The sequence below is a fragment of the Leguminivora glycinivorella genome, chromosome 15, assembly GCF_023078275.1.
Source record: "Leguminivora glycinivorella isolate SPB_JAAS2020 chromosome 15, LegGlyc_1.1, whole genome shotgun sequence".
In the NCBI taxonomy this organism is placed as follows: domain Eukaryota; kingdom Metazoa; phylum Arthropoda; class Insecta; order Lepidoptera; family Tortricidae; genus Leguminivora; species Leguminivora glycinivorella.
Window position 1 is genome coordinate 5871597 of NC_062985.1, and position 14992 is coordinate 5886588.

The 14992-nt window shown below is 38.8% G+C and overlaps 1 protein-coding gene across 2 annotated transcripts in view; it reads right to left on the reverse strand.

Moving 5' to 3' along the window:
• The window catches only part of LOC125233796 (GRAM domain-containing protein 2B-like), a 95166-nt gene that overhangs the window by 59949 nt on the left and 20225 nt on the right, over positions 1-14992 (reverse strand). The window contains exon 1 of one of the 2 annotated variants that reach the window (XM_048139901.1): positions 3616-4469. The exons of the other annotated variant lie outside the window; for it this stretch is intronic. Coding sequence (XP_047995858.1) covers positions 3616-4001 — 386 coding nt within the window. The 5' untranslated portion in view covers positions 4002-4469. Of the gene's footprint in view, positions 1-3615; positions 4470-14992 lie in introns of those variants that run through there. 2 annotated transcript variants of the gene reach the window in all.

Here is a 14992-nt window from a genome sequence, read left to right on the forward strand (position 1 = left end):
TTCATATGATTTTGGATTTTAAGTTATACGTGGAGTTTGTTGAGAGTTTGAATTATTATTATATTTTGGGACCAGGATGAGGTTCTGGTTCTCATGATGATGGAGTCAGGCAGGAGATGTTCAACAGAACTGCTATTCTACTTATCATAACTCCACCATGTTTGGGCTCATTAGATTTGGGCTGATGAGCACCATCGATCTAGATGAGGTCCAAGGTCTCATGATGGAGTCAGGAGGTGGTCAACAGAACTGCTATTCTCCTCATCATAACCCCATCATATTTGGGCTCATTAGATTTGGGCTGACGAGCACCATCGAACTAGATGAGGTCCAAGGTCTCATGACGGGGTCAGGAGGTGGCCAACAGAACTGCTATTCTCCTCATCATAACCCCATCATGTTCGGGCTCATTAGATTTGGGCTGACGAGCACCATCGAACTAGATGAGGTCCAAGGTCTCATGATGGAGTCAGGAGGTGGTCAACAGAACTGCTATTCTCCTCATCATAACCCCATCATGTTTGGGCTCATTAGATTTGGGCTGACGAGCACCATCGAACTAGATGAGGTCCAGGGTCTCATGATGGAGTCAGGAGGTGGTCAACAGAACTGCTATTCTCCTCATCATAACCCCATCATGTTTGGGCTCATTAGATTTGGGCTGACGAGCACCATCGAACTAGATGAGGTCCAAGGTCTCATGACGGGGTCAGGAGGTGGCCAACAGAACTGCTATTCTCCTCATCATAACCCCATCATGTTCGGGCTCATTAGATTTGGGCTGACGAGCACCATCGAACTAGATGAGGTCCAAGGTCTCATGATGGAGTCAGGAGGTGGTCAACAGAACTGCTATTCTCCTCATCATAACCCCATCATGTTTGGGCTCATTAGATTTGGGCTGACGAGCACCATCGAACTAGATGAGGTCCAGGGTCTCATGATGGAGTCAGGAGGAGGCCAACAGAACTGCTATTCTATTCATAAGACTGCTTGCACTTACATTGACATTATACTTTACATAATGCTATTAAACCTAATGAAGCGTTGTTTTATTATGTACCTAAATCTCAAAACCCTCTAAATAAAATATGTATAGTAAGGAAGGAGCAAAAATTTAACCGCAGGCTTTCCAAACCGACGATGTTTGATCAGCTACTTTTAGAACGAACATGTACATACATAATTTGATTTTCACCCTTTCAAATGTTTCTAAGACGCAATGTTTTGCACAGGTCACGTCATGCACAGTTAAACTGTGGAATGAATTGTTGCCAGCGGTATTTCCGGACCGATGCGACCTTCAAACCTTCAAGAAAAGAACGTACATCCATCTTAAAGGCCGGCAACGCACCAACACTTCTGGTGCTTCGGGTGTCCATAGCCGGCAGTGATCGCTTACCATCAGGCAACTTGTCTGCTCGTTTGCCTCCTATCCCATAAAAAAAACGTTTAATAATTTTTAAGAAAAAAAAACCGCCGCCTTTTGGGTTCTGATGAAAGCTACTTGCGAATGTTGGATTATGTACAAATACATACATACAATCACGCCTGTATCCCATAAAGGGGTAGGCAGAGCACATGTAGAAATGTGTAGGTATTTTTTAAAACTGCTTTTAATGCTTTAATTATTAAATTTTTTAAATCGGTCCAGTAACGACGGAGATATCGAGGAACAAACAAAAAAAAACAGACGAATTGAGAACCGTCCTTCCTTGAGAGATTTGAGGCGATGGTTAAAAAGTGACACAACATCATGAGCAGTTCCACTGCACCAAATGTCACTATTCTGGACTTGTGCATGCTATTCTTATAAAAATATGAAAGTCACTATAACTGTGCCGTTTAGATTTAGGGAGTTCCGGTCTGACCATCATCAACAGTTCCACTGCACCAAATGTCATTGTTCCGTACGTAAATGCATGCTATTCATATAAAAACACAAAAATCGCTATATGTATGCCTTTCAGACTTGAGGAGTTCCCTGGATTTCTCCAGGATCCCATCATCAGAACTGGGTTCTGATAAAAATGGGACCAATCAGTATGCATATACATTCAATAAAAAAACAGAAATCACTATTAAACTATTCTCTAATTTCAAGTTCCTAACTAAAATTTTCCTAATAAAAAAAAACCAATTGATCCCGATACAAACTTTCACCCCTTTTTCCCTCTACTAGGGGTGTAAATTTTCATAATCGATTCTTATCTCTTCGAAATTTTGTTAATGCAATCTATACAAATTTCGACTTTCTAGCTTTCGTAGTTTCGGCTCAGCGGTGTTGGTTGTTGAATCAATCAATTAGGAAACCTGTATTTATATATGTATATGTAGACTACTATACTTTTACTACATTCATACACCTTATTTACTACTACCATACCATGAACAGGAAATTCCCCGTATAAAATTGAAAATTATGTTATTACCAATTTAATTCAAAACTATCAAGATTATTTGTGTCGGCGTTGAAACGCGCGTTGAGTTGCAGGTGCTCGCGTACCGAGCGCCAACGCCATCTATCGATGGCCGTTTCGTGAAATTGATGAGCGCTCTAAGGAATAAGGAGTCTTAATTTGACCAACATTTTAAAGAAATAATCCTTGTATTCTTCTTCATACAAAAATCTTTTGGTGTAGGTCAGCCATACTCAAAGTGTGCTCCGCGGAGCCCTAGGGCTCCTAAAAACCTCTCTGGGGGCTCCGTGTGAATTTTGCTTGACTGATATGCGATTTCAACTCTCTTCCATAAAACCATATACCTAAACTATTTTTTTTTATTTATTTAAGTTAAGGGTTCCGTCAGATATTTTGCTTTCCAAAAGGGTTCCATGAGAAAATAAGTTTGAGAACCACTGGTGTAGGTAAAGTGTAAAGTAAGTTAAAAGGAAAATTTCCAATGCAATGGTCCTATATCATTTATACTTATTATAGATATTTCCTATAGATTTGCCAGGCTCCTAGGTTGACTTGAGTTAGGAATGTTAGGAAGAGTAGTGCTGACAACCCATTGCATGAAATAAGCGTAAATTATGATTATGTTATTACAGTGTACAACAATTCTTAAATGATATTGACTTATAATTTATTACACTAAATTTATTTTTAATCTTTTGACATGTTATTACTATTTTTTTTTTATATGTATACATATATTTATTAATTTTGAATACTGTATTTGACGAAGCAATTGTTTTTGTATTACCACTTCAATATCGTTTGCATAAATTTCTGGTTGTATAGTATTTTGTTAAGCATGAATTATATCTTGTAATTACGCATGATTAATATAAGGAAATAGTCGTACGCCAGCAGGCAAAACATAGTGTTACTGACATATTTATTTATAAGACCCAATTTTTGTACTACCTATGTTTAACGAATAAAAATATTCTGATTCTGATTCTGACATATTTAAAACTTGAAAGTGTTTAACCTACTCTTTGCTAATCCAAACCCGCATACAAGCTAAAATTTTATTGAATTGTGTTTGCCTATGCGATTTTGCCACCCACTGACAGTAATAGTGATAAAAGTTATTCCGAGAATGTCTACACATTTTGCATTTAATATTAGTATGTAGTTATAAGATGTATAATCATTTAAATCTTACCATGTCTTTCTAATAGTCAGAAGATTTTTACTGGGCCTCTTCCCGTTTGCATCAGTAATAACTGAGAACCGGTCACTCAGGCTCCTCTTGACCTCCGGCAGTCGAAGCAACCTGTCCCCCGACGATAGACGCAGGGACTTGCCAGTCACCAGCGACTGAGACTTCTTTGGCCGCAGTTCCACATCCTCGACAGAGTCAATCACTTCCAGATTTGTCTGCACTTGTAATGACACCTTTTTAGCTTGCGACCTCCTTTTAGATAACCTCAATCCTGCATTTTCATTGCATTCGGTAATTTCTCTACTCTTATTGTATCCATGTTCACATCCATTTCCGAAACCTTGAACGAAACACAGCATAATTTCGTCAGGATATGACTCCTTCATTTAGAAGGTCATCCGAGACGTAGCTCGATTAAGGTCACTCTCGAGAGATTCGATTAGTTTTCATCTCAGATGAAGAAAGCGAGTTGATTAACATTATTTTCACCAAATTGATGAAACTATCAAAAGTACGTTAGACACTCAGTAGTAAACAATTTATATCGTCACTGTTTATGAACCGAAACAATCACACCGTTAGATTTATTAATATTGCCAAATACAGTCACATAAAACAAATTTACACAGAATTTTGCACATAAACGATGTTCTGTTTATGTAGTTAACCCAAAAATTAAAAGTAAAATGACATTTCTGTCAAACAAATGTGTCAATAGCGAGCCGGGCCGTTTGCGTTCGGAAACACGTTCGCGGTGTCTAACAGCTGTTAAGCAACTGAAACGCCAAGCAGCGCCTCTCGGGCTCACGGCTAGCGGCTGCCTTGCGTTCTCGCGTCTCACCGCTTCGCTGACTTGCCCCGTGTGTGGGCTTGACTGACCAACTGACGCGGCTACCACAACACGTGTAGGCCCGCATACCTACTTGCTTACTAGTTGACCCAATAATTATGTATTGCAATAACAAGTACTTACCTACTCAGAAGGATACAGTATTTTCCCTAAGTACTTCTAAATAACAATTTTTCTATAAATTATAATTACCTCTTGCGTTACTTACCCCGGCATTTTGCCACGGGATGGGATTAAAGCCAAGAGTGGCACTGAAACGAGCAGTTTCATGTGCTCTGCCTACCCCTGTACGGGATACAGATGTGATTGTATGTAGTTATGTAGGTATATGCAATGGGATACATCCGATTTCCTTACGAATTAAAATTACATATAAATAGGATAGGGTCGGACATCCGACAATATTATGATCTCACAAACATCCGCATCTCATACCTATAGGTACTTTCGTTGCTGTATCTATACTTACATCATGGGATGACCGTGCAAGCATCTTCTAGGTACTTCATAGGTACTTAGGTACTTTTAGAACCGACGGTTTAATACGATCAATACTGAAAAGCTAAGTGAAACGGGATCACCTGGGTTACCGGGAACCAAACTTGACACCCCCTTATTTGCGATGTTATGGCAGAAGGGCACTGCCTATTATGTTTCGTTGCACGTGTTACTCCAGTCTGACCAAAAAGAGTAGAAATTAAAAAGTGTCAACATTGTAGTGTCACCCCTTTCAAATAAATATGTGTGAGAAAACGGGACGACACTACGATGTTGCCACAATATTTTTTTTAATCTGATAAGAACATTTATCCTCCAAGGTTATTTTATTTCCTAAAATCTACACTATTTTGGTCAGACTGTAAGTAGGTAGGTACTTATTAACACTACTTTTTACGATTAACTTGTAATAAATAAGCATATATTCTTTTGCAAGCAAATCTACTGCAGCTTTATGAAGTTTTTTTTAAATGTACATTTAGGTATTTTAATTACATTAACAAATACTCGGTATAAAATCTAACGTAAGTTCGTTGTTCTGCCGTTGTATAATAAACAATTTAGCACAAGTCTGTAGGGGTGAACGAGCCGAAATGAGACTTGCGAGGGTATCTATATGCCTAAAGTTCAATGCATCTAGTACTGGGCTGGAAATATTCCTAAATTTCATGAACAATAAAGACTTGTAGAGTTAGAAGACACCCAAACAATAGAGGACGGGTTATTATCCGAGTTAGAAGCACTGAGCCAGGATTCGGGATAATTGTTATTGTTTCACTCGTTAACATGTACACGTTCCAACCAAAATGTTTTAGGTATATACATAAATGTATCTGTATTTACATAACTGACTGACTAGATTAATATATATTTGAGTTTTATATGTGTAGAACTCTAGTAATAGTTTTGCTCAGAACGTTTATAAAATATAGAGTAGGTACTTTATGAAAAAGATTGATATGTACATCATAATTAAAATTGTGTATTAAATCTGTGGTTTTATCGCAACGGTGAAACACGCGACATAAATATGTTATCCACTTGTCAATATTACTATGATCATCATCGGACGTCACTTCAAAATTATCTCCATTCTATACACACATAGCAAATATGTATAAGTATGTCATTTTGGTTTTGCTGTTCCCAGTTGGTTAGACAATGATTGAGAGACGCATGTTTTGTGAGTAATGTTCCGTTTAAACACTGACTAACATCTTCAAAAAACAGTGAAAATATGAGTAAAATAATCCAGTAAAAATGTAAACAATATTAAGAGCGTTTACGTGGATGACGCATTAAAGATGCTTGGAACAACACTTTACATCAAAGTGCACTGACTACTCTTCCGGGAACTTGAAAGCTTTAACGCTTGTAAATAACAGATTTTATTAGATACGGTTCCAACATCTATTTTAATCGATGACACCAGATACTCGAATTTTCAAATTGAAGTTCCATTTTTGCTCAAACTCTATGGTGGTAAAGCCTGACCAGAAATAGGTACTTATATACGATTATTGTCAGGAGGGCGCTGTTATTTTGATGTCAGTTCAGTTTAGTATGACGAAAATATTGGGTTGGCACAAAAGTAATGACACACTCTGCAAAACTCTATACATTTCCTTTCTTAAGTTAATTGTTTTCGATAATATTCAAGTATGTTGTAGAACATTCTAGGTACTTCTAATGTGAGGGTATATAAAGCCGCCCTCGTGATTGGTTTAGTTAGATTGAAATAAAATGGACGAGCGACAAGTTCGAACACTTTACTTATACGAGTACTTGTTAGGCCACAGTGCGCGGGCTGTGGCTGACAATATCAACACTGCATTGGGCGCTGGAAGTACAAGTTATGCCACGGTGTCCAGATGGTTTGACCGTTTTAAATCAGGAGACAGGAGCCTTGAAAGTCAGTCACGCTCAGGGCGACCACCTGCATTCAATGATGACGATTTACGCCGCGAACTACAGTCGAATCCTGATGCTACTACTCGTGAATTAGCGGAAGCACTTAACTGCAGTCACCACGCTGTGGAATACCATCTGCATGAGCTTGGGTATCGAAAAGTTTTGGCTCGATGGGTACCGCACATCCTTACCGACGCCAGTCGTGCAGTCCGTGTCGCCATCTGTCAATCACTTTTGCTGCGACCCCGACGTAAAGAGTTTTTGACTGATCTGGTTACGGGAGATGAATCATGGATTTATTATGAGAACGATACACGTCGTGCTTTTTGGCTGCCTCGAGAAGAAACGCTTGGGCTGGAAGACGATACCCCACCCACCTTATTCTCCAGACCTCGCACCATCAGACTTTCATTTGTTTAGAGCCCTGAAACGACATTTGCGGGGTAAACAATTCAATGATTTCCATGATGTACAGGTGGAGTTGAACAACTTTTTCAAGGCACAGCCATCAGAGTTCTGGACGAAAGGCATCCAAACTTTGCCGGATCGTTGGCAAGAAGTCATAGATGCTAATGATGATTACATCATCGACTAAGCTTTTTGTATTGTAGTAATAATAAAAAATAGAAAACGTAAACCAAGTGTCTCATTACTTTTGTGCCAACCCAATAGTACTAATGAAATTCCGCAACATGGCGCGAAGTCATATATTTCTGGTCAGACTTTACCTCTTGGTTTTTGGGGATAGTATCCGAACATTTATTTAACAGTTGGGTCGGTTGCACCAAACCGTCTGTCACCGTCAAAACGTTAGCTAAATTTAATTGTATGAGAAGTTCCATAGACCTCTGCCGCGTGACGATGATGTGTTTGTGAAATGTGGTTGATGCAACTGGCCCTAAGTCACAGAAAAACAATAAACTGAATGACTCTTCTTTTCGCACAAGGAAGAGAAGTAATACCTACGTGTTAAGGTGGTGTTAAGGCTGGTAAATATGACGAATAACTTTCGTTGCTAAAAGTCAGGAAATGTCGCGTTAGTCGCGTTACAAAGAATAAAAGTTTTATAGGTGTGACCAACTTTTCGCAACTACATTTCACAAACTACTGACACGAGAGAAATCAGATAGATTGCTTCTACTTTGTTTTCTAGCGATGGCTAGGAAAGTTTTGTGATACAGATGGCGATATGTACCTACTTATAAAATATTACATTGTGCAACACGGGGCGTAAATTAAATATATCAAACGCAAGTAAAGGACGACTTTTAAATATTCTTACGACCCGAGTAATGCAAAAATATGTAACAGTTAATTTTGGAACTAGAAATATCTATATAACTCCCTAAGGAAAAAGGTTTTGCTATAACTCCCGCTACGCCTGCGTGCAACGACATACTGAGCAAGTGTGATGAAAATAAAATGTGTGTAATAAATATACGCCCCCGTCTTGCAAAACGTCAGCTGTGTATATGAGTAAACGAAGACCCTTGCAAGTCAGCAGAATGCTTGCCGCTTGGCGTAACTCGAACGGTGTTTCACGCTTCAGGTCCCTCGTAAAATGCGATTAGCGTCATTAATGCTGACCACGGCTTGTACCTTAATATCACGCAATACTATCTGCATGTCTAATCTATCTGCATGTCTAATGTCGCAATACTATCTGTAATAGTTACAAATAGAACCTGAGGTTTTGAAATTTAGGGGTGATTTTTAAATTCATTCATCATCATCCTCCTTGCGTTATCCCGGCATTTTGCCACGGCTCATGGGAGCCTGGGGTCCGCTTTGACAAATAATCCCAAGATTTGGCGTAGGCACTAGTTTTTACGAGAGCGACTGCCATCTGACCTACCAACCCAAAGGGTAAACTAGACCTTATTGGAATTAGTCCGGTTTCCACACGATGTTTTGCTTCACCGAAAAGCGACTCGTAAGTATCAAATGACAATTGATTTTTAAATTCATTATGCGCTATAAAATCCGCCTTGTTATGTTACAGGTGCGATACAGATTTTCGGTGCTTTAATCACTAAAGAAAAACGTGATGAAGTTTTTTATTATACCGGAACGTTAACTTTAATTTTATTGTCTACGTATTGTGTCTGACATTTGCCTGAAATATGTATGTGTAACCCATTAGATTTAGATTTAGATTTCTTTATTTCATGATAAAAATGCCAAAGTTATGTTTATCTTCTCATCATGATCGTCGAAAATTACATTATAAATTGAAAATAATAAAATTAATATTTTCTCCCAATAAGGATCGTCATTTACAAATAGAAATACACAAAACACAATAAAATTAAGAAATGAAATAAAATCCGAAGTCAGTGTAATCAAATGCATGCTATCACAAATTCAATTACATGTACTCATTTACAGAGTACAGAGGGTTATCGTTAATTAACGAAGTTAACATTTCGATTAACGGATTAACTTTTAAGTTAACTTGAAAAAATGTTAAAGGTTAAATTTCTTTCTCGTTAATTTAGGGCACAGGCGCCATCTTAAATGCTTCGTCATAAATGGCTCATTCCTAAGATCGTGGATTTGGCAGGTGAAGATAGGGTTCGTAGTAAGTAGGGCCGATGACACGCTTGGCAGGTTCTGCCTTCGTGCAGCCTGAAAGTGCTTTTTATGATCATTCTTTTTCAAAGAGCGATCGAAATGTAAAGTAAGGTTACCTACGAAGTTAAATATTTGATTTGAATGGAATCAAAAATGATCAATTGAAAACGACGACGCTTGTGGCAGCGCAATAAAGTTTGCCAGGCACTATGACATTTTTAGAAGATTTACATGTCGCATACCTATAGTAGACGTATCAAGTGACGTCAACCGTCATTCATTACAAATCCTAAATAGCTATCAGAAAAGTCTGGACAGGTTTATCACATTTATAACGCAATGACGTCGCTTTTGGCACTCCTGGCGGAGGCGTGGCGTCGCCTTCGCCTGACGTCATTTTACGTCGCTTGAAGAATTCGAAAACTGGGTCGGTATACTCGCTATTTTCACCTCATCCTCAGCAAATGAGAGACACCTTGCATATTTTCGTTGCTTTACAAGCGAGTCGGACTTAGAAAACCAGTCTAATCATCTCTACACCCGTAGGAAGTAAAGTAATCCTAAAATTGAAATAGATAGAGTCTACACTGATTTTGAAGACAACAACGTGAAAACAATGTTTTTGTAGACATTTAACATTCACAATGACTTGACATTTCGTCACTACTTTAAAAAAAAACTTGTATCTTCCTCTGTTATTGAAAAGAAAATTGTAGTAAGTATGTATGGAATGCATATAGACTTACTACGTTTTAACTTTGAGGAGCAGCGTGAGATACGAGATTTTTTCATAGTGACGTTTTCTAGATTTTGCCATTGTAAAAAGCCTTGCAGAATTGTAGATGCATTTTTCTCCTGTGTCGTTTTAAAAAGACTCTGAAAGACTTTCTGCCTTACAAAATACAAAGCTACGTCTTTATTTAATCCGCCGACATTATTTAAGTACTTAGGTAGTGATTTTTCTCGTAATAGGTATGTAGTCGTAATTATGTGTCATTACTAAATGTAGGTCCATTTACATTTCGGAGTCATAAAAAATATAGAGAATCAAGGAGTTCAAAGGATAATTCTTATTCTGTACTTAGTCACTGTAGTACAAGTATGATGAAGTTTTTCAGTAAGGACTAATATTGTATACCGCTCAAGTGTTCGACTCGCCGACACGCTTTTAGCAATGATAACAAAGTCCCAGAGAATTCTAAAAAGGTCACTGCCCATTAGCGACAAGCGGCAAGTTCACCAATCAGAAAACCGAGAACACGTGAGTGCTCATTCACTTTTAAAGAGGCCTGGATGTATAGTTTAGTCTAAGTCCTTGTGCTTATAGGATTTACGTAGATACAGCACAACAGGTACAGTACAGGGTAGGTTGTAAGTACAGTCAACCAATTGGAACCCTAGGCCACTGTAGAACTATGTCATAGTGACATTATAAATCAGAGTGGCCTAGGGTTCCAATTGGTTAACTGTACATACCTAGTTTAAATTTAACGATTCACATGACGGGAAATGAGTCATTTGCCGCCTGGCTCGTCTAATTCTTGGAGCCTCAACTAACATGAATGTAAATCTTAAAAAGATTAATTTACCGTTTTTATCAGATATGTTACGACATGATAAATGCTAGTTATCTGAAACCAACTCTCGTGCATTGTTCTTCAACGTCTTAAACTTGACCTCATTCGCACAAGCGAGATGGGCAGAGAAAATAATGGTTCACAAAGTATAAAGTATAGGTGTTTACTCTTCAACGAAACTACAAAACAACTAAACTATGAACTAATAAATTAAACTATAACTAAACTAAATCTACCTATAAAATAAAACCCTATAAATAAATAAAAAATAGAACCTAAATCAGAGCCGGCCGGTACCGGCCGGGTGCCCAGAAGGCTGGCGGCATTGCCGCGCTGAACAGCAATGCCGATGCGCTGGGCAAGATATGCTCCAGCCTTCCGGTCACCCGACGCGTCTATTAAGCATTTGGCCAGCTCTGTGAAAATGCCGTGTGCTCCTTGACCCCACGACCCAAGCGTCTCTACCCCAAACGGCTCAAACATGCAGCCTCTTCAACGTTCATATAGGTTAGTTTTTAGGTCTAAGTGTTCATTATATTAATATTTTGTGATGTGTAAATAATTTGAATTCATTCCTTCTACGACAAAGCCGAATCAAGTATAGTTAGAGAAATTAATAATGGCTGACAAGTACAATAAAGTTTTTGTTCGGTTGTCTCGGCCGCTCGGCTTTTGTTACCGAATATGTCTGAACTTTACGAAACAAGAAATCACATATACTTATTTCAATGGTACTTTTTTGACATGTTTGTTTATTTTAGCGAAGGCCTGAGTCCTGAGTGTAGTTAGTGTCCTATTCCTAGTGATCGTCGACGAAGATATGTATTTAGATAAAATTCTACTTTATATGTCTGCATTGATCACCCACTTGAACTAAACATATATTATATCTGTAATATAATAAATAGACATAGGTGTAGTAAAATATGTACCAAGTAGGTACGTATGCAATTAGTTTCGGTCGTTAAAGCTAACGGAACACAATTTCAGATCACAAACGGAAATAGGTTAAACATTAAATCATTTATGTGGCTGTTATTAATACGTTGTCTTACATAAAATAATCTGGGCAACAATAGTTATTTGTTATACAAGGGTGCAAAGTTGTATTTTAACGCCGAGTGTGAAATTGAAAAACGAGCAAGTGTTTTTCACTTGCTCGTTTTCTATATCGGATTCTATAGTTGAACCACGAGCGAAGCGAGTGGTTCGAGAATAGAATCCTGCACTTGCGAGTTTTTCAACACACGAGAAGTAAAATACATTTGCACCAGTGTGTAACACAAAACTTTTCCCCTCACTATAGCGAGGAAAGTACAACGCAAAAAACGCGTTTATCACTGCTTCCAGTAGTTCCACAGGTGGTAAAACATCTTCATCACTAGATTCACCCATTTTTATTAATATCCACTTCCATGCTTAGGGTAATTAGGTGAAATTAGACGTATTTTGGTATAACATTTTGATCTTGTAGAAAATTTGACTATATTCAAGGTCAAATTACTTTATCCACTAGTGGATAAAATGCGTTTTTACCCGCTGGTATTAAAGGATAAACCAACGTGTTTCCGAGCCAGTGAGGAGAAAAGTTTTAAGCATTATTAAATGAACGCCCAGTATTTTATCAAAATTATCACTTTTGCTTTCATAAATAAGGGATTTTATGAAGCAGAATTTTCAAGATCAGCAGGTCTACTATGATTCTAATTTTATCATTTATCTTTGTGGATATTCCGTCAGGTTCTGGCAAGTATGTAAGTGTAAGAGTGACAGATGGTTATCCACTTTGATAAGTGATTAAATTGGAAGCATACCTAATAGCCAGGCTGGAAGCGACGGAGATGGAGAAGAAAGTGAAGAAACACGGTGCAACAATGAAATATACGGAGAAGATGGGTATATACCTAACCCTTGATGCTGCTGCAGCACATTGTTTTTATAGTTCCTAATCTATGTACTTGAGCAGTTTTTTCCGGTTACAACAAATAGCGTTCAATCTCCAACTTTTTTGCAATCTCGATCATTCATACGAAATAGTGTAACATTAGTTATTTGTTATACAAGGGGGCAAAGTTGTATTTTAACGCCGAGTGTGGAATTGAAAAACGAGTAAGTGAAAGGATTCTATAGTTGAACCACGAGCGAAGCGAGTGGTTCGAGAATAGAATCCTGAACTTGCGAGTTTTTTAACACACGAGAAGTAAAATACATTTGCACCCGAGTGTAACACAAAACTTTTCCCCTCACTATAGCGAGGAAACTACAACGCAAAAAATGCGTTTATCACTGCTTCCAGTAGTTCCACAGGTGGTAAATCATCTTTATTACCCGATTCACCTACTTTTATCAATTTTAAGGCAGTTAATTTGATTTTATTCAAGGTCAAATTACTTTACCCACTAGTGGATAAAATGCGTTTTTACCCGCTGGTATTAAAGGACAAAACGCGTGTTTCCGAGCTAGTGAGGGGAAAAATAAATTATCTGCTTACTGTCTCCTCTCAGCGAGCAGCGAATCGCTGCGATGCAGCTTCAGAAACGCCTTCCGAATCGTGGCTATCGGCAGACTGTCCCTTCGCAAACTGAACCGCACGCGGGCACAGGACGGCACTGATGGAGCTGGCAGGAGCTCCTCCATTTTGGTTTATATGCAACGTTTGCGGTTAAACCACCTTATAACTATTACACTAAGCGCACTCCAAAGTAATGCTTTGAAAAAAATCTTAACACTAATCGCGTTAAGGTTCAGTTCAGTCAGAAACTTTTAAACGATCTAGTTTATGCACGTGTCAGCAACCTTTTAAAATATAATCTGTCTGTAACTCTGTACCCTATAGGTACCACTTTGACCCTAAATCGGTATTCTCTCTAAGAAAAGAAAGACACCCGCAAGCGACTCGCGAGCAACACTTTGCCGACCGCTGCGTTTAAGAACGAGTAGGTACTAGGAGCGATAACTCTTCAGCGACGATTTAAAAACACTTTAGCAACACCAAAAACGTTTCACCAAGAAATAAACTCCATGTTTTTATGTAATACACCTTTTCAGTAACACGGCACAACACAATGTTACAGCCGTTTCATGTCTTATCACACTCATATTTGCTCTGGAGATAGGCAGATGAGTAAATAGTAAATACGACTCCCGCCTACCTAATTTTGCATTAATTGAGCTTATATGCATACATTTCAGTGCAAGTAAATAAAGATAGTGAGTATACCTATCAATTTATCTGTAAAAAATATTTCTACATCAATGTGAAGTAACGCGGTAAAATCGGATCTACTCTCCAACAAAATATTGATAAAAGCGAAGGTTAATCTAATCGGAAAATAGATATGGCTTTGTAAAGATAAGATCACGTTCAGACCTAACAAAGTTTTCAGAAAACTGCAGACTTTTCTCCTCCTATTATATAGAAATAAAAGCCATTGCGTAGCGCCGATGAAGACGTGTTTACTGTCACGTATGATTTTTGTCGCTACTGTGCACTTCCACCACTGGCTTGTACTTCGAATTTGAACCCTACAGCTACTCGAATCCTCAACCGCTGGACCTGCTTACTATATTATATATTATTGAACTACATATACTCTAGTATGAGACTCACTTATTTAGTGTTGGCACGCGGAGGTGGCGCCGCGTATGTCGCTCGTCACTGCTATACTCCAGTAATGAGACTCACTGTCCGGGGAGGGGGAGCGCCGGTGTAGGCACGTGGAGGTGGCGCCGCGTATGTCACTCGTCGCTGCTATACTCCAGTAATGAGACTCACTGTCCGGGGAGTACCGCCGGTGTAGGCACGTGGAGGTGGCGCCGCCTATGTTGCTCGTCGCTGCTATAGTCCAGAGCTATATTCCAGTAATGAGACTCACTGTCCGGGGAGCGCCGCCGGTGTAGGCACGCGGAGGTGGCGCCGCGTATGTTGCTCGTCGCTGCTATACTCCAGTAATGAGACTCACTGTCC